Here is a 20,825-nt window from a genome sequence, read left to right on the forward strand (position 1 = left end):
CCTCTCTCAAGCCGCAGTACAGTGCCCCTGTTTTTTTTTCTTTTTCTTTTTTTTTTTTTGACAAGAGACTGCCCGTAATCTTGGCACGGCCCCCTTCGCTTTGGAACGATTGGACCGTCTTTAGAAGGAATCGATGAAAATGTGTCCAGACACATGGCCCAGCTCAACCAGACATGAATTGATCATCAAAATATCAACATCATCATTTCGTAATGGAGTGTGTCGGTGCCTTCAGTGCGGGGGGGAATAAGCCAGACTGAAAAGCAAAAGCTGCAGTATCAAGAGGGTGTAAATAAGTGAGCAGTTGTATTTCAAATTCTGCTTTTTTCTTTGCTGAAGTTTCTTTGAACATCTCCGTTAAAGATCAGTTCTGTCAAAGTTACTATCTTACTACTGAAAGACTTTAGTTAACTCATATTATTTATGTAGAAACATTTTTTTCCCTATTTAAACTATAGCAAGTATTCATTAAAACCATGGCTGTTTGTTGTGTTAGGTGAAGTGTTAACACTGGTTGTTTGTATAGCACAGCTTGGGGTTGTATGGATAAAGCATGTCTTTATAAGTGTGAGTCTATGTTAGGGTGTGTTTTCAGCCCCAGATTAAAAGTAAAAACTTTGATTAGTGCATCTATGAGATTCAGATTAATGTGGACAGACCTCAGTTTGTCGTTGTTCACAACAAAACGATAATTCATGTCTGTTAAAGGTGTTTAGGCAGCACATACCTATGTCATATACCATTACTTGGTCAGTGGCCCTATGACAGTCTAGGTAGCCCTCTAGCACAATGGTTCTCAAGTGGTGGGTCATGGTCCAAAAGTGGGTTGTGGGACTATTCTGGACCACAAGTGACTAGTGAATTTGTCAGGTTTTTAAAAAAAAAAAAAAAAAAGCTCTCATATCATTCTGAAATACAATGAATTTCTGGCGCAGAGCTTTTTTTCTGAAGTGCAGTTTTTTTTTCTTGCAGTATGTTTTATTTCTTTGTGTTCTCTGCCAACGTTCGAAAAAGATTGAATATATGATTATTTATAATGCATTGGACCTTGAACTAATGACTAAGAAGAAATCTGTAAAAAGCAAAAGTACAGTTTCTGCTCATTAAATGCATATGATGGCTTTTTAAAATAACCTTACAACATAGGTAAAAAACTTCTTTTAGGTGTACTTCCTAGAGTTTGGGCAACAAAAGTATGTGATTAGGTTTAAAAAAAACCAACATCATAGTTTTGCTGAAAATAAGTACATTTTTCACTTACGTAGTATAACATCGCATGACATTTGCGCTAGCGTATTTTGCTACACATATTAGCACATTACCTTGTTAGTTAAATAACTTGATTGACACAAAAGTGGTCTCCTGGGTGAAAGTCCTGAGTTTGTTTGACCCATCCATCGCAACTCCCTCAACACCACAACATCATAACTTTTTCACTCTTCTTACTTTGGCCGCCTGATGCATCTCATACCACACTAACGGGTGCCCCAGTGCGCCGATATCTGACGCCGAGGGCCACTGACCAAGCGTATAATCTAATCTTCCGATCACATGTAAGTGTTCCCTCTCTGTCTCTGCTGTGGCTGCCAGCGAATGTGTTTTCCCCACAGAAGTCACCACACATCCCTCCTTGCTCTCTCTCTCTCTCTCTCTCTCTCTCTCTCTCTCTCTCTCTCTCTCTCTGTTACTTCTTCCTTCCATCTCAATACTTCAGTGTTCAGGGTGGCAGTCTCAGACAAACTCCACCAGTGCTTGTATAATTGCTTATTCAATGCTGACCCCTGCTCAGTTTGGGAGGGAGGAGGAGAACGGAGAAGGAAAAGGAGGGGAAGGGGGGTAGTAGCAGGAGTCTGCCCCATGGCTGCCAAGGCCCAAGTCAATGTGGAGCCTGTTTTTTCGGGATATAAGGGCCGGCCGCGGGTCCCAAGCCAGGGCCCTTTCCTGTGGGCCCTCCTCCTCCTCCTCTTCGTCTTCGTTCTCCTCCTTCATCCTCCACCCTCCTCTGAGCCCGGCTGGGCCTGGCGCTGGCACAGAGGTCCCTTTGTTGTGCACCCGAGGGCCCGGGCTCTCTCTCTCTTTCTCTCTCTCTCTCTCTCTCGCGCTCTCGCTCTTTCCATAAACCCCCCTCTTCCTCCTCCTCCTCCCCCTCACCATCACTCCCTCCCTTTTCCTCTAAAGGTCTCCAGGCTTCACAAATATGAGATAATAGGAAAAATAGAGCTGGCCGCTTGTGGTGACTCAGGGCAAAACGTCTGAGTGAAAAATAGAAAGAGAGAGAGAGAGAGAGAGAGAGGTATTGTTTGTGAGGTTGGTTGGGGCGAGCTGGACTGAAGTTGAGTCTCCTCCCATCTCTCTCTCTCCTTCTCTCTCCAGCAGCTTCTGAACCAAAAGCTCACTGTGGATCCAAAAGCCGGATGGGGGCTCATGCTCACGCGCACGCATGCGCATACACACACACACACACACACACACACACACACACACACACACACACACACACACACACACACACATGCACACACATGCACACACACACACACACAGTTTCTCTCTCCCTCTCTCGGCAGGTGGACGGGGTTGTTTTGGCTCGGCTGCAGGGCAGCAGCTTGACTCCGTTTGAGCCAATGAGCCAAGATAATAGCCGACGATTCCAGAGTTATTGTCAGCGTTTTCCCCCCTCTGCTTTTCCCAGAATCCCTCGCGCCGCCGTGTGGGATTGGACTGGGAACGTCACCCTCGGATGAATTAATACACTTGGAAAAAAACCGTTGTACGTTCAGTCAATACAAGGAAGGAAGATTTTTGAAAGTTTCCAGTGTCCCATTAATGTCACAAAGACATTAATATTAACTTTTATATTTCAACCAGTGTAAACATCATATAGATTTAATAAGGAGCTGGAACAAGTTGATACAGAATAAAAATGTGTAGAGTAAGTAAAATTTTCCAAACCTTAAAGCTGCTTGACGGGGAAACAGAATTTAAGGGGTTTTAACATGACCTTTACCGCTCTGTTCGCCTCACACATCCACTCACTCTCTCCCCTTCATTTTTGTCTAGGGGCAGACGGGTCCCTCACCCTCAGCTCCCAACACCCCACCCTGCAAAATATGCGGCCCACACCCCTGCGTGGGCACCAAACTCCACCCGCTTACTTCACAGAACACACACACACACACGTCCTATATGTCAGAAGAACAGGGAGTAGCTACTCTGATTTTCATGGAAAGTGTTGTGCTGTCCTCCTTTATTATGTGATTTTTGGCCTTAATTGGCAGTAGTAGACACTTGCTGTGTTTCCATCCAACTGTCAAGAAGACTTTGTAAGAACTCATGAAATATTGCACACATAAAATCAGGTGCATTTCCATCCGCTGGGCTGATTAAATCCTCAGATGTGGGCGAAGTGGAAAGAAGTCTTTCAAGAGTTGATTTGCATCGGGCGGGTTGTTATTGTTGTGCATTGTCAGGTAATGGCGGCAATATTTCACGATCTTATAGAAAGATCAAAACAAGGAAATGCACTTGGCAGTTTGAAGTATTCTAATGCAACAACTAATGCCCAAACATCCAGGATTAGAAGCTAATACGGGACATTTTTGTGAGGTCACGGTTCCAGGATGTCCAAACACACCTTTTAAAATGATGCACAAGTTTGTGTGTTTATCGTGGGTGACAGTGAGGGTTCATTTCTCATCGTGTTCACCACATCAATCAACATCTCACTAAAAGCTGCAGCATGCCAACTCTTCTTCTCCTCTCCTCTTTTCTCTCCTCCACTCCTCTTGCCCATTTCCTCCCATTTTGCCATCCGCTGCACAATGAAAGAGCCTCTTGGCTTTTATTAATAGTTAAAGTGGCCCCGGCCTGTCACTGGGGACAATAACTGCAGCCCTGTTAATAAATAAAAATAATAACTAGGAGATGGAGACAGAGAGGGAGTGCAATGGAAAGAGAACAGGCGACACTGCCATTTGTTGTTCCCTCTCACTTGTCAAAGCTCTTTGGCTTAAAAGCCTCTGTCATTGTTGAGGGAGAGGGGGCTGGAGGGAGAGATGAGAGTGAGAGACAGAGAGAAAGGGGGAGAGAGGGGGAGCGCCAGGGGCTAATAGCACCTGTTGGGGTGATGGCGAGACAGCTGTCATTGCATGGTGGGGGGGGGGGCACAGGAGCACACCCTTTCTTCTACTCTGTCTTCCTCTCTACACGTGTGTCTTTCCGTCCTCCCTGTTTTTGCAACCGATTCCCCGTCAGTCGTCCTCCCACCTCCACCCCACTGCTAACCTAGTCCCTGAAGGCTATGGTGGCTTTTGACAGAAAGCACTAGGGCGCATCAGGGGACGCAGCACTGAAACTGACTAACTGGCTGAGTGGCAGCATTGCAAGGACACACCAGTCAGAGTCCAAGGACGGTGGAGGGATTTGAAAAGAGTGAGAGATGACGCACAGAAGGAGTGAGACAGCCTCGAAGTTCAGTGTTCATCTACTTGTGTTGGCGAATGTGTGCCCATTGTAATCAACAGAGCGTGAGTGCTCTGCAGCCAGAGGAAAGGACCTGATTCAGGCCTCTGGGGATGCACACACTCACAGACACACACACAAATTGAGGTACAGTATGTAGGACACGCTGCGGTGCTGTGTATGTGTGTGTGTGTGCGTCTGAGCAGAGCTTGTATGTCTCCACTCTCTCGCATACGTCCTTGTTTGCTTGTGATCATGTGTCATTTTAAATCCTGGAAATCTCCAGGTGGTTGCTCATCCTCATCTCGCTGCATTCACTCCATCGCAGACAGGAAAAAATACAGGGATGAAGAGGAAAGAAAGAAGTTTGGGCAAAGCGCTGCTGTTTGTATGTGTTTGGATGATGGGTAAAAGTACTTTGATTTTGTGGAGTGTGGCGGCTATGTGTGTGCGCTCATGTCTCACTTAAGGGAGAAAAAGTGCTAAGCCGTTCAGCTCAACACACCGGACATGTCTCTCACTGTGGAAAGCATTAGTGTGTGTGTGTGTGTGTGTGTGTGTGTGTGTGTGTTTGTCGTTGCAGGCAAGATGTCTTATACCAGTGAGATTAAGACTTTTTTTTTCTTAAATCAGTCATTATTAGGAAAAAAATAATCCGGGGACAAACAAACTTTTCGACTACCATCAGCAGTTGCCGGCGTGTATACGTCTGTGTGTGTAGCTATATATACAGTGTGGGTGCATTCAAGTGCATGCATGTGTCTGTGTGTTTTGCGGGTGTTTGTGCATTCAAGTGTGTGTGTTTGCGTTGGCTGATAGGGTTAATCTCCCCACTCAAAGTGTAAAACCTCTTTCCTTCGCAAGGCCTCGCATCCCAAGTGCAGATGGCTCCCAGTAAATAGACTACTCTCTCACTCACCCTCTTGCTTCACACTTTCAGTCTCCCTTTGTCTCATCATGTCCCTCGCTCCCCTTTGTTCACATCAATAACAGTCAACAGGGTGACTGGGTTGATGGCAGCATGTCTGTATGTGCACATGCATGTGTGTGTTTGCTATTAGCGCATATATGTGCACACATGTAGGGTTGAATCTCTGCATGTGTTTGCTCTCTTGTGTGACATTTCCATTTCCCCCACTGTGTGTGCGCGTACATGCGTGTGTGAGTGTGACCATAGTTTGAGTGTAATTAGTGATTCTGCTGGTGTGTGTGCGCACATGTGTGTGTTTGCGCAGGGGGGTTAGTGTGTGTAAGGGTCTGTGGAGTGTGTGTTGAAAACAAAGCGCTAGCTGATAATGTGTCCATTGTGGCGGGTGCATTAAGGCCCTCTTTGTCTCAGGGCCCACAGGGCTAATGATTCTCTAGCAGCAGGTGAGAGGGAAAAAGCCTCTCTCTTTCTCTCCCTCTCTCCTCCACTTGTCTCTCTCTTTATCTTGCGTTGCCTCTCTCGCTCTCTCCCTTTTGCTCACTTGTTTTTGTTCTTCAGATTTCCTCTCTTTCGATTATCAGCTTCTCCCTTTCCACCTTTCTCTCCCTCTCTCTCCCTCTCTCTCCTGCTGATGCGGCCATTAGGCTGAGCTGCCGCTGCCTTTATTACAGCAAATGGACTTTAAATGAGCTTTATTGTCATGTTGGCCAGCCAACTGAATCCCTCTCTCTCTCTTTCCTCTGCCCCCCCCCTCCCCCCCTAAACAGAGGCCCCCAGCATTGAGAGGCTGTTGTCAAAGGACTGGAAGGATAAACTTTTGGCCATGGGCTCAGGGCACATCGGAGAAATTAAAGGTATGGTACAACCAAGTAATGACAGAACTAAACTTAAGTGAGCTGGATTAAATTAACCATTTAAACTTAAAGCTGGGGTAGGCAGAACTCTGAAACAGATAAACAAATCGTCAGAATTGAAAACACGCCTTCCTCCTGCAGCTCTCCCCTCTCTGTCCTAAGCCCCTCCCACCAGACGAGCTAGTCAGTGGACTTCCACGTCTGCATTTTACAAGTTAAGTCTCTCTCTGCGTCTGTTGTTAATGCTCCAGAACGCCACTACCATGATGTAAACATATGCACATGGTGGGATGATGTGGCATGTGGTTGCCTTTAGCCAGCAACAGCAAATGCAACAACAGCACACAAGGTTAGGTTTAGGGCAAGAAGGCAAATGGTAAGGTGTAGAAAAAAGCATCGCATTCAGATGTGAAGCCTACACCGGACCCCTACCACCCACCCTGTAAGCGCCCTCGCGGTCCTTTTATTACGTCATTTCCAGCAGTGTTACTGCCAGGACCTGTTCTTATGTGTATCATGTCACGTGACAGGTTCTGTCCGGCCATGTTCTCAGCTGATCCGGCGGCCTTCCATGTGAATGTGAAAGGTGCCTTTTGGCTTTGCGCACTTACGCCAAAGGCACTGACAGAGCGAAGCTATTTAAAGAGTTTGGAATGAGAACGGGCTGGTTGAAGGCAGCTCATTCCCTCAGCGCCTCCTTGCCCCACTCTTTCTCTTGCTGTGGACTGCTTCTCTGGGAGAAGAGCGGATTTAGAAACTGACCTGTGGTTGGACGCTGTAGCAGCTCAAATTTAGCCAGCGCAAACTGGCCAGTGCTGGGTGTGAGAGCAGGCAGACGGCCATGGCAGTGCTGAGTCTAACCTGTGTAACAGCAGCAACAGAAAGTTTGCTGATCCAGCAGGGAGTTTGGGCTGTCTGGGTTTCCTAGGAGCTGGGGTTTATGCTGGGTGGATTCAGGTCGCTGCAGCCACTGAGTTTAAATTAATCTTCAGCTGCTGCCCACCCTGGAGTGAAGCAGAGGACACACTGTGATTTGAGGCTTTAGCTAATGTAGACACATAAACTTTACCAATATTAATACTGATTTTATTTTGTTAACTGTGAGACTCTCTTTGAGACTCTCTTTTTGATGAGTCCATCTTCCTGTTTTGGGTTGCTTTGCAGTTTAGGCAGTTCTGCACCATTGAATCAGAGGAACGTGCACACATACCTGCTGAACAGCCAGAAGGAATGCTCTCTCTCTGAAATGACCTGTGATTGGCCAGCAGCTTCCATTTAGGGAGTTGTTGGCCAATCACAATCAAACCTAAAAACAAAGCCAAGAAGAGGTACAGAAGTCAGTATGCTCAAAGTTTATATTGGGATTCTTACCCAATGACACCATAATTAAACTACCTACCCCATCTTTAAAAAGATGTACCTCCAATGTCTTTTTGAGGGCACAAAAAATCCTAAATCCTAAAATCTACCAGAAATTATTTTTAAAAAAATGATTATTTTAAACAAAATAATTTCGATGTAATATCTTGCAGCATCAATACATGTGATCCAGGTGGTTGCTGTCTTTATCCATGGTTACAGTGCAGAATTTCTCAAAGCTAATGCAACATGACTTCATTGTGCAGAATCACCAAAACGCAAATGTAGCAGGAAAAAAACTCTAAATGACTTTATGGCAACATTAAAGTTGCTTTTTCCAAAAGATATTCACAAGCAAAAAAAAAAACAAAAACATTCCTGGATCCCTGGAAGTCTTCCCTGTGTACATATATATACATATATACATACAGGGAAACAAACCCAAACAATTTGCTTAAAACTTTTTTTATACACACTGCCCTAGATCATGTGTATAACCACTCACATGTCAGTTGATGGCATTTCTGAGTAGCCAACAGTTCCTGAAAGTAAAAATAAATGGCATGTAGTGACTCGGCTCTAAGCTTATAATTAAAAGGAGTGAAAGGAGGAAAAACAGCGTGGATTCAAGGTTAAATTGATCTGAAATAAACTGAAATTGACTAAATCCAGTTGAACTGAACTCAGATGAACTGCCCTGAACATAACCAAGCCAGCTGCCTCATCCAGTGTTTGACCAACATGTCAAACAGTCAATGACGTCTCTCAGCTCTGTGTTAATCTCAGTGTTAATCACCCATTCTATCCACACCAGCCCTTCTTAACATCGGCGAGCGAGACAGACAGAGCAGGACAGAGGGCAGGAAGTGGAACAAAAAAATGGAAGGCTGCGCTGTGAATAGGCAGGAGTGAGAGTCAGCTAGAGAGAAAGAAAAAGTGAGGGGGAAAAGATGTGATAGAAAAGCAGAGAGAGGTCGAAGAGTCTGGCTATTATTCCCTGTAACTCCAGGGCAAAGCCGTCGTTCTCCTCCAGTAATTGAGCTTCATTAGGAAGCAAAGCAATATGTAATCAAAGAGCCTTGCGGAGCGGCGTGGCCGTGGAGAGGGGGGCTCCATTGATCAAACCCCCTTTTCCCAGCTCCCTGCCGCGCTGACATTTCTGTGTAGGGGCGTCCCGCTTGGCGCACCACACACCAACAGCTGGGGAGCAATATCAGGAGTGTGTATGAGTGCGTGTGTATGTGCAGTGGATGTGCATGTGCTGCTGAGTTCATGTGTGTGTGGTAGACAGTGCTTACATAACAATGTGTGTCTGTGAGTGCGAACTTGTGCCTTTGGTTGTGGAAAAAAGGACAGAAATATATGGAAAGTCAACTGTTAGTGCACCAGTTCATACATATAAGTGTGTGTGTGTGTGTGTGTGTGTGTGTGTGTGTGTGTGTGTGTGTGTGCACGCACACATGTGCGCGCTGTTCTGGTTTGTCAGTGCATCCCTAGACTTTTTTTCCCCCATCGAATTCCATTGAAGAGCTTTTTGTGGGGAACAAAGTGATTTTGAGCCACCGCCTCTCACTCTGTCTGCCGCATTGAGAAGCAACATTGGTAAAAGGCCCCATGCTGTTCATATAGCAAAACACTCACACATACACACACACACAAGTATGGAACTCATAGCACTAAAATAAATGCCCCCGAAGTATAGTGCCATTAACATTAAATCTGCAGCATGAGATTGTAGAAAGTGACAGGAAAGCTTCAACTCTTAAGCTCTTCATTTTCCTTTTGAATTGCCCCTCATGCTTTATTCCACACTGTTTTATACACAGTCTTGTTTTAGTACATCATTAAAGCTCTATGATGATACGCTGGGGGAAATTTTTAATCCCAAAATCCTTTATTCCATCAAATCTATATATTTTGGATGTCCTGCATTAATTTGTACACATTTTATCAAACTTCTGCCCAGAATATCAAGTTTCTTTGGGAATGTTGTAATCCCAACTGTAATTTATGAGGGGTGTAAGAAAATGTTGATACTCTTAAGTATTGCGATGTCAGAATTTTGCACACATAGATCTATTTTAAGTGGACTGTTTGTGACCTAATCCATCGATTTGATCTGATCAGCGCTTGTTGGTGTGATCACAAACTGATCAAAATGACCCAACAAACTGCTGCTGAGGAAAAGAAATAAAACTCATGAGGAGTTCTGCCTGTGTTGTGATCACAGACCCGCAAAAAACATTTTGAATTCAGTGAGGGGACAAAGACAGACTCTTCCACTCCAATGTATCAGCTTATCACTAGCAAAATTAACATTTTTTTGCATATGGTGATGTGTTATTTATACTTTGACTTTTCCTAAAGTTATATTAAAAGACATTGCAATATCTTGCCATCCTTACAGTATTGCAGTATATTGAATCGTAACCTCTGTGTCCTGATAAGTACCGCATGGCCAATACAGAGCCCAATAATTTACTGTCAGTTATTTGGGTTTGAATAAATCTTGGCTGCACAACATGTACTTGTAAAAAACAGGATTTGACAGGGTATAGATAGCGATCAGACTCAACGACCTCCAGTTCCACCAACTGTAATAGCTCTCTCTAGTCAATCAATGACGTAAACTATTAGGAAAATCGTGTTACTGCAAACTAAGACGCAAGTGCTTTAATTAGACCTTAATTTTATTACCTTAATCTTAAGTTAATTTGATTATTTACAGCAATTGCTTTATGGTGGTACATATATATGTACTTCGAATATACTATTTACACTCCCAGACTGCTTTTTTCTGTCTACCTCGGTCGCCTGTCCCTCCATTTCTCCTCTCTTAACTCTCATGTGCTTCCTTCACTATCATGTCTGTGTCTTATCCCTCTACTCCTCTCCCTCCTTCCCTCCCCCCTCAGCCATCTCATCCCCGCTCCTCCCTCCTTACCTGGAGGCGGGGGGGTTATCAATGCAGTCGAGGTCATTAATTAGCACTGCGAACATGGTGACAAGTATTACATTGTTACAAATTGGTTAATTACGCCATGCATGGGTGTGTGTGAGAAAAAAAAGAGAGAGTCTGTGTTGATTCTGCTTTGGGTTTGTAGGTAAGCAATCTGCCTAAGGAGGAATGTGTGTAAACCGATGGAGGAAACCAGTTATCGATCCGCCTGCCTGCCTCGCAGCAGCTGAGGAAACAAGCCGACACGGTGCTGATTTATGGCGCGACCGCAGAAATTCTGAAAAGTCTGAATGGGAGAGAAAGAGGAGAGGGAGAGACAAGGCAGCTCACGTCCACGTAGGAGAGTTTCTAAAATCTCATCTCAGTTAGGAAGCGTGTTTTCTTGGATCCGTCTTCTTCTGCAAATACTCTGGGTTTACTGATGAAAGACCCGCAGCTGAGAGGGGGATTGAGAGCAGCTTGTCGAAAAAGAATAGACTGCTTGTCTTCGTTTCACACACCTAACTATCCAGGCTGCTGGTTAGAGGAATGTCCTTCGACCCCGGCGTACACAGTTTTGCACTGAAGTACCCAATTTTATTGTGTTTGCATTTGTGCATGGATGTGTGTGTGTGTGTGTCTGTAAAAGGGGGTTAACCCCGACAAGAACCCCCTACAAGAAAGACTCCTTTGATCCATCGTTTCACCTTTGCAACCCCCCCTTATCCTTTTTTTTTTGCCCCTTCCTCCCCTCCCGTACACCCCCCATTTGAACAGGCTAACGTTTTTAACACAAGGCTCTTTCTTGTCTTGGTCAGCTTTGGCTACACACACACAGACACGCACACACACACACACATTTCTGGCTCGACAAAGGTAGGTCTGTGAGTTAGGACAGCGGCGTGTTTATTTTTCCAGCGGCCAGTGCTCCCGACAGTTGCCTTTATTGTTCATTGTTGGCGGATGGATGGAGCGTGGAGGGAAGTGAGGGAGGAGGAGGAGGAGGAGGAGGAGGGAGGTGGGTGGGTTGGTGGGGTGGCGTGAGGCGGCAGCTACTAACAGGGAGGACAAATGGATGGCTCTCACCTTCCCGGGCGGTCAAAGGGCAGGTCAGCAGCTCCTCGCCTTCACTCCCTCCATCCTTTCTCTCCGACTCCCCCCTTTCATCCCCTGTTGTGCTTCTCTTTCTTTTCCTCCCTGCTTCCCTCCCTTTCTTCCTCTTTCTCTCCTTCCTCATCTGGTTTGACTGGCGCAGGAATGTGGCCCTGTTAAAGGTAGCAGCTGAAGAACAATGGGGGATTGTGCTATTCCACACATGCACGTACACACACACACACACACACACACACACACACACACAACAAAGGCATGTAGGCAAACATTGGTACATATGACCAGACATGGACACACACACTCGGACTGATTGTGCCTCAGTGCGCCTCTTTCTAACTACATCCTGTTGAATGATTTAAGTCTCTGTGTGTGTGTGTGTGTGCGCGCGCATGTGTGTGTGTATGTGTGTGTGTGTTTGTAATGGAGCTGGTATGTCAGGATCTGTGAGGGCAAAGGTCAGGCCATGCTAAATGTGAGCAGGAGGTTGGCTGACTGCAGGGTAAACACAGACCAGACACACTCGCCTTCTCTCTTTCTGTCTTTTTTTCCACTCTCTTTCACACACACACACACACACACACACACACACACACACAGCCTCAAACTAAAGCGTGATAGCCACAGAAAATCTCCATATTTGCCATTAATCAAATACTCTTAGAAGTTACTTGGAGTTTAACCCAACCCTATATGTATTTATTTTTCTTTTTTAAACATGAATTTGGCTCACATTTTACATTTGTTTTTTACGCCACGTTTTGCCTGTATACAAATGTCTCCCCAGCCAGATTTATTTTTTTTATTTCAGTAAGGCAATAAAGGCAGTGATGGATGTGGCTTTGAGTAATCGCTGCTGGCCTTCCGTGCCCAGGAAAATAAGTCAACATCTGGTTTTACAACTCTGCAGCACTTTGCCAAACGCACCTTCCGTTGACATGCCCCCCTCCCAGCGTCCAAAGCCCCTAACCAGTCATATATTAGGTTGACCAACAAGCCATGGAAAGCTTTGCACTACTTTGTTGTTCCTTCCTCCTCCGTTCCTTTTCTTCATGCCTCTGACCTTTAACCTCACCCCCACAATCCTTTTTGGCCTCCGGATAGCCATGAAAATCTCTAAAAGAAAAAAAAAACCATAGCATCAGATTTTTGCCCCTGTTGCATTCATAGATTCATAGATTAATTGATAATTGCTGACTGTACATTAGCACTTAAAATTGTCCTATTATCAGCAAAAAAAAAAAGAGCTTTTTCTTTTAAACGATGAAAAGGTTTTATAGCGTAACCTCAAACAAGTCTTTCACTTTTCTTCATAGTGCTACCATCTCACCTTTGACCCCTCTCTCCCCCCTTTCCTCTCACCTCATAGGTACAGCAGACAGCCTGGCGGAGAAAGAGCGCCAGCTTATGGGCATGATCGGCCAGTTGAGCAGCCTGAGGGAGCAGCTCCTGGCGGCCCACGAGGAGCAGAAGAAGCTGGCCGCCTCGCAGATGGAGAAGCAGAGGCAGCAGATGGAGCTAGCCAAGCAGCAGCAGGACCAGGTATACAGGGGGGCACGCTGCATGTGAAGGGCTTCGTTTGGAAACACTGTATACTGAATGCCTACGCTAAAAAACAAATTCATCCCAGTAGTCATTTAGTCTGGCTGTAGTTCACAAAATAAGAGTGTCCTCTATCAGATCAGCACTTTTATCCATCTGTAGAAATCTTGATTCTTTGGGTAATCCACCATATTTCGAAACAAAACCTCATAGGTTGATCTCTTTTTATTATTTATTTTTCTCACAGTAATGGCACCCAAAAGGTTTATCTCCAGGTCACACTTTTCAGATGTTGATATTTGGTTGAATTTAGGTTGTGATGTTAGGTGACCAAAACTCACAATCAGGGCAGCCAGGGGTTTTCATTTATTTGTGGTTGCCTGCCACGATTTTTTCTATTTTAGGAGCGAGCATTAGGAGCACTGTTGAAATATACCTCAGTTACTGATTGCATCGCTCTCTCAGAGGGCAGGGCATACTCTGAGCACAGACGGAGCAGCAGAACATCAGGCACATTGAAAGTGAAACTTAACCGTTCATTGCTCTCAGTCTAAACGTTTGCATCCATCATCACAACATTGTGGGACATTTAAATATTGTTGACAATATTTTAGTTCAAGACAAAATTTAACGACTAACATGAGAGTCCAATGTCTTTATGATGTTCTTTATGTGTCTGGTGCTAGCTGTGTCTGTTGTGCCTGGTCAAAAAGATACATGATTACTGACTTATTTGCAAGTTTTATACACATGCACACACACAAACACATACACACACACACACACACACACACACACACACACACACACCTAAATATCAAAAATAGTCATTAGAAATCCTCACACAGATTTTAAGGTAGGCTCAAAGGTGGTGGTCGAAAGCAACAAATCACACAAGGTTTTTCTCTCTCTCTTTCTCTCTGTCACACACACACTCACACATCTTATACTCTACACAGCCAGAGACATGCGCCTTTGGCAGCTCAAACACAGGGACATTGCACAGGAATAAGCTGAGGGTATGTAGCACTGGAGCGGATGTAGCGCACTCATGCACACATACACACACACTCCAAGCTCCCAGGCGAGAGTCTGCCAGGTATTTGCATAGAGAAGGGTTTCCCTCTTTGTTGTGCTTTTTAGCTTCTGGAAAGCTTGGGTTTTACAAAGAGGACACACACACACACACACACGCAGAAGCACAGCTGTAAGGACAAATCACCTGTGACAAACACACTGCCTTATAGTGCCCTTGGCTGCATACAGCATCACAGTGCACCGAGCATGACTGCACATGAATGTACTGTATGTGGCTACTGTATTCTCATACTTCCATTACACTCAATGACCCACTGGAGACTTATTGTGCAATATATTTAAGGTTTAAAGTTGTTGCAGAATGTGTAAGAATGAATGCAAAAATAAGAGCAAACTTGAACATGGAGCACAAATACATCACAAGTAACAGCAGATAGATAAGAATCCAAAATATTAGCTATTTAGTAAAGTGTTCATGTCAGTAAGTGTGTTGGTGTGACGCTGTTGTCCACTTGGCTGTGAGCTGAGTCCAGATGAGATGAGCTCTTTAATATTTCATACCAGGGCATCGACCTTCTGTCGTGCAACTGGGGCCTCAGAGACCTGTAGATGTGTGGCATCTCCCACAGGCCCCTGCACACACACCAAAACACACAACAACCAAAGCACACACTCCCCACACAAACATACTATACATTCTAATAATGTATCGTGTGTTCCGTCCTCAGATTGCCCGGCAACAGCAGCAGCTTCTGCAGCAGCAACACAAAATCAACCTCCTGCAGCAACAAATCCAGGTGAGGCCGCTTTGTGTGTGTGTGTGTGTGTCCATCCACGTGTGTAGTCATGTGTATGTATCCTTCCAAGTGTTTGTGTGGATGTGTCTTGATGTGCGTCTGCATGGCCCACAAAGGCAATTTTGTGATTGTGATTGTTGCAGCTTTTCTTTGCTCAGCCATCAGCATTTGGGGCCTGAATCAGCGTTGACTTATAATAGATCCTCCTCCTCTAACACACACACACACACACACACACACACACACACACACACACACACACTTACTGCATAATCACTTGAAAGTGGCCAGTCTGCTTGGAAAAATCACTACAGTATGTATATTTTAAACCCTTATTATATAAATCAAAGTTTGCACATCAAACTGGCACTGAAGTACAGTTTTTTCATGTTTATTCTATTGTGTTTTTAAGTGACTTTGGAGGTGTTTCCAGAGGCAGAGCAGTACAACAGCAATGTTGTATAAATCCAGATGAGGCAAATAGGCAGTGATGTAGCCAAGAAGAGCTGGTCAAGACGCTCACAACAGATTAGGTTAATTATGTGGCTTTACCTTATAGCCAACAAAATGTTAGGATTATGTGACATTATACTTCCTAAAATGCTTCCTATGCATCTATTATAAGATAGATGTGCGAAGTGTTCTACTGTTCTGGGTCTTCCATTGGCAAATGCTGTGGATCATCATTAGCTTGGCCTGGGACATCTTGAACAAACACAGCATTTTTGAGTTACTATCATTCGAGACTGTAATTTTTAATTTATGCAACCCAGAGTTTTAAAAATGACAGCCCAAAAATGGTTGATTAATGAAGTTTTTGGATGCCGAGTGCTGGACGTAGCAATGCACAGTGTCACATTGAGTATGATGTCATGGCAGTTTCTTGCAATGTCACTGTGACAGTCAGTTAAGAGTCCTGCCTACATTTATTGGGTACTATCTACAAAGGAAAATGAGATAGAAAAAAGCACCCGGAATGAAAAATTAGTCGAGTAGAGTCAAGTTATTCAAACCATGTGTTGGAAGAGAGGTAATAATTAATCCATAACTCTACCTCTCTTTGCACTTCAGTTTATGCTGCACACTTAGTAAGAAATACATTTCTGAAAAAGTCAGTGTGTCTCACAGTACATAGGCATTTGGAGTCGACAAGTCTGCACACATTTGGCATAGTACCACCTCTCAGAAGAGTACACATTTTATTTTTACTTTGCCTTTTGTCCAATCCCCTGGCATTCACAGGAGGACTTCCTTTCAGTGGGAGATATTAGGAAATGCAAAGTATTATGACTTTTTATTTGGGAAAAGTAAATAAAAGCTAAGTTTCCACTGAGGGAAACTGTTTTCGATTTACAAAAATAAACAGGTGGTCAAGTAGATTAAAAGCATTAAAGTAAAAACCCTAAAATAGACACACACACACACAAAAAAATCAGTAAATCAACGGAAAGTCCTTTTGAATGTGAGTCTGTGTCTTAGAAAATGGGTGGGTATATATGTAACACTTAAAAATGGAGGTATTGTCCTTTTGGGTGCTACACTGGAGCCTCTATGTTGGTCCAGGTGGCTTGGAACGAAAAGCCCAGGCCTTTGTAAAAGCAGATGACACTGAATTTTGAGCTGAGAAAGCCGGGCTTTGTATCATAAAGAGACACCCTGTCCAAGAGGGAACACACACACATACACACACTCAAACACAGACATTCCCTTTTCCCGCAAGAGTTTAGCCATACACAGTTTGTGTGATAAGAGACCTTGTGATAGCATGTGTGTGTTTGGGATATGTGTCTATGTGTGTCCACATTTCTGTGTAAAGCAGCTGTGTTTATTTGCTTTGTGGGAGTTAAATTCGGAATTGTTCGCGTTTTGTCTCTGGGACAAAAAAAAAAGTTTGTTTCTGAGGATTTCTCTGTGCATTCTCGAGCGTCCATTTCTTCATCTGTGCATACGTGCGTGTGTGTTTTCGCCGCAGCTGTGTGTGTTAAGCTATAAACACGTCCGCTCATGATTCACTCCCTTGCGACCCCGCCGAGACAAAGCTCTCTTTTCCCATGACTTTGCAACCTTTTCCCAAACAAGCGTCTCTCCATTGAACGGGCCCAACAATAGTTTCTCACAAGCAGGGGCAGCTGTAGGCAGCCTCGTTAAGAGAGGGACACAATCAACAGGGGCTCATCACAGGAGCGCTAAACACACACACATATATCACACACATCAAAGTGCGCACAAACACGTACAAACATAAAAAAATATACGGCTTCACGCGCTCACACACACGTATCGCGCGCAGTCACAGAGAGCGCTGCACACTCTCCTGATGATCAAACACACACTCATCATCAAAGACTTGGTCGAGAAATACACTGCTTAATCATTCATGAAGAGATTGTCCGCACAATCCCACAATACAATGGCCTGCCAGAGAGAGGGCACCAGGTTCAGTGTGCTGGGCTGTGTGTGTATGTGTGCGTTTTTTGTGTCTGTATGATAAGCCCCTTGTGATTGCATTTCCCCCTAACGAGGCTGAGTTCAGCTGTCCCTTCGTGTGTTTGTGTGTCTGCGTCCTTGGCTTTGTTAGGCCCAAACCCCCAAAGGCCTGTGAAGAATGCTTTCAACCGTCCACTTGGAAGAGGTGATGAAATGAAACGAATAATCAAGCTCATGAAAAAGAGAGGAGACTGACACACATCCCTCATGAAAGGGGGACAAATTATTTATTGTCCTCGCGTCCGGTTTCCTATTTTTTCTCACCCTGAAACCCAAATCAAGCTAGCGATATGCGTGTTAGTGTCCGCTATTTAGGCCAACGGCACTCGCCGTGTGAGGGTGTGAGCCGACAAACAAGCGAGTTCATTTACAGAGGCAGGCAACACAAGTTAATGACAACACACTGTATGAACAGGACACACATGCACACACACCAGTCATTAGTGTCCAGAAGTCAGCCATTTGCTTCTTTATCGTTCTGACTAATTGATTCTACCTGGAATTATCCAAGAATTAACATCAATTATGATCCATTTATTTTGTCCCCTCACACATGCATACATGCAGTTACACACAAACATTCACGTTTTACTTTTTGAGGGAGCTTTTATTCTGCAACACCTAATTCTATGTTAACTCGTGATGTGTACTTTTGGCCAAACTTACTCTACACTTAACCTTTATCCTGACTTAACCTCTGATCCTTACCTTTAAAGTTGTGTTTGGTTACTTTTATGACTTAATAACTTTTCTCGTATTTGCTGAAACTGTCTTTGTATTCATACAGCTTTAAATGAGACACATAATCTGTGCACTGTTTAGCTGTATTATGAGAGTTTGTGAACAGGAAGTGGGTACCCTACTTTTTCCTGTATTGTAAAAACGGAGGCTGAAAAATCTGAGATCAAACGGTGAAACTAAGCAGATCAAACATGAATCAAGATTCTGTTACTGCGTTGCTTATTTCTCACCTTAAATGTTTTCATAAACATATTTTAGTCGAATGTCTAGCTGTAAAAATGAATCAGTTATTTTATATGTCACATAACATCATATAAACACAATTTCAGTAGAATGTAAAATGAGAAAGTTGGGCCAGCCAGTGTACTTTCGTCAAATATTTCCAACATGGCAGTCAGGTCACAAACGTTCTCATTTTACAGCTAAACAGTACACCAAAATCTGTTTCTGAAACCATTTTAGTCTAACAGAATTTTGATTTACATTTGATCAGCGCTGCCTAGTTTGATAGTTTGACCACAGAGTGATTAACATGACTGACAGCTGCATGAGAGACTCTGCTTGTTTTTTGGTAAACCTTGGTAGATTCTAGCAAATGCTATCTGAAGCAGTAGGAACAAGAGGAGGGACTTGATTTTTCACAGTCTCGTGTACTTCTTTCAGAATATAGCGACATTTTCAGCAAATATGAAAAAAAGTTATTTTATGAAAAGTTACTAATAGAAGCCTTAATCCAAGTCCCATCTCTATTTTTTTTTTACCATAACTCAAACAACCTAATCCATATTTTGATACTAAATGTAAACCCAACCAGAAGTCGAAAAAATGACCCCCACTTTGTAACTTTGTACTCAATCTGGAGGTATAACACAACTTGGTCTCTAAAGAATTACAAACAAGAACATGTGTGCACATAAAAACACACACACACACACACACACACACACACACACACACACACACACACTCGTACCCCCTGCTAGGGGCCTTCTTGTTAAGCTCGAAGGGGTGAGCACATTTCCTCAAACTTCCCTTTGCTTTGCCCCTCGTCTTCTCTCATTCTAATTAAACATCTTGTCTCCGAGGCTCCCTCCGGTGTTGCCGGGGACGACTGTTGCCGCCGCGCGGGGAAGCGCGACGGGGATGAAAGGAGCTCACCTGCCGAGCGGCTCAGGGCTTACCTTGAGAACACGCACACATTTTCACAGAACAGAGGCAGCGCACACACACACACACTCACGATGTATATTGAAACAGAGGGATGAGGGGGACACGAGTGTGTCCTGCCTAATGAATCAAAACTCACTCAACCAAAACACACACGCTCTGCGAAGTGTGTGTCTCCGCTGGCTGTCTTTCATCTCATCAGGCGCCACTGTTGCTATAGGTGGGCAGAGCAGACAGAGAAGAAGAAGAAGTGAGAAAGAATCAGAAAATGAGTAAAGCCACCTGATGCTTTGACTAGTTTAAGAGAGGCCAGACGCTCCGGCGACAGCGGCTAACAAGCTCTCTATTAAGGCTAACCTACACTGGTAACTCAATCAGATACACATACACACACACTCCGAGTGTTGATGCAGTCACAAGCGCAGCCTCTGTCCAATATTTTTCATTCTGTGTGTGAAAAACAAAAGCAAAAACACTATAAAATAAAAGCTTTTCATTCATTTCTACACCACATACATGCACACACAACACACCAGCACCTCTGTACTCTGTGCATAGCAGCGGCTAACCCAATTGCCTGTGTAATTGTTTAATCACTCCCATTACACCGCAACCAGTGTAATTTGTGTTTTCCTTACGAGCTTTATGTGTCGGTGTGCACACACACACACACAAGCTCATAAACTGGACCACAACCAAGCAGCCATTCCCAATGAGACCCACCCTCTCTCACATGTGCTCTCTCTAATGCACCCACACACAGACATACCTGTGAGTGGGTGCATCTGAGCCGTAGCCGTGCCATCAGGACACGAACCTTGCCCCTGTGCTCACAGCAGGCTGCCCTCTAATAGCCCCTGTCCATAGAAAGTTAATGGACAAATATTAAAAGCCAGCTCTGTTTCTCCCTCTCTCTCCCTTCAAATTAATTATTGGTTCTGTCGCTCGCACGTCCCTTCTTTAGCAATAGGTCATCCAGGTCTTGCATTAATTGCCGGAGCATATGGTCGCCAACAGATTTTAGCTGTGGGACTCGCACTTTAGCGGGGGCTATTTTTTTCGCGCGCTCAGATGCGAGCCATATTGTGCGGCGCTGGCAGCTATTGTTCGGCGCATTAACTTCATAGAGCTAATTACTCCCCAATAATAACTTTACCTTGGAGTTTTTAGCGCGCCGCGTGCCAACCAACCTGTTTCGCACCCCATATGTTAATTAGTGGCCACATCTTCATTATGCCGCAGCGGCGCTTTAAGTTCAAGCTGTGCCGCCTGGCGCGTGGTGAACGCAGCCTCCGCTCGCTGCCAATTATCCAACTCCTGCTCCCCTCTCCGTCTCCCTTTCTCTCACTCCTTCTCCCTCTCTTATTCATTCTGTTCGCTCTATCTGCTGTTTGTTTCTCGAG

General features: G+C 44.4%; 1 protein-coding gene across 8 annotated transcripts in view; it reads left to right on the forward strand.

Annotated features, from left to right (window-relative positions):
* sox5 (SRY-box transcription factor 5) overlaps nucleotides 1-20,825 on the forward strand; it is a 106,231-nt gene that overhangs the window by 43,366 nt on the left and 42,040 nt on the right. For 6 of the 8 annotated variants that reach the window (XM_042511195.2, XM_042511192.2, XM_042511198.2 and 3 more), the window contains exons 4-6: nucleotides 6,157-6,243; nucleotides 13,020-13,192; nucleotides 14,959-15,027. In XM_042511195.2, the coding sequence (XP_042367129.1) occupies nucleotides 6,157-6,243; nucleotides 13,020-13,192; nucleotides 14,959-15,027 (329 nt within the window). The remainder of the gene's footprint in view (nucleotides 1-6,156; nucleotides 6,244-13,019; nucleotides 13,193-14,958; nucleotides 15,028-20,825) is intronic. The other 2 variants (XM_042511197.2, XM_042511200.2) reach the window with 1 other exon arrangement.

The sequence above is a fragment of the Plectropomus leopardus genome, chromosome 22, assembly GCF_026936395.1.
Source record: "Plectropomus leopardus strain MGB_pleo_1.0 chromosome 22, ASM2693639v1, whole genome shotgun sequence".
Taxonomy (NCBI): domain Eukaryota; kingdom Metazoa; phylum Chordata; class Actinopteri; order Perciformes; family Serranidae; genus Plectropomus; species Plectropomus leopardus.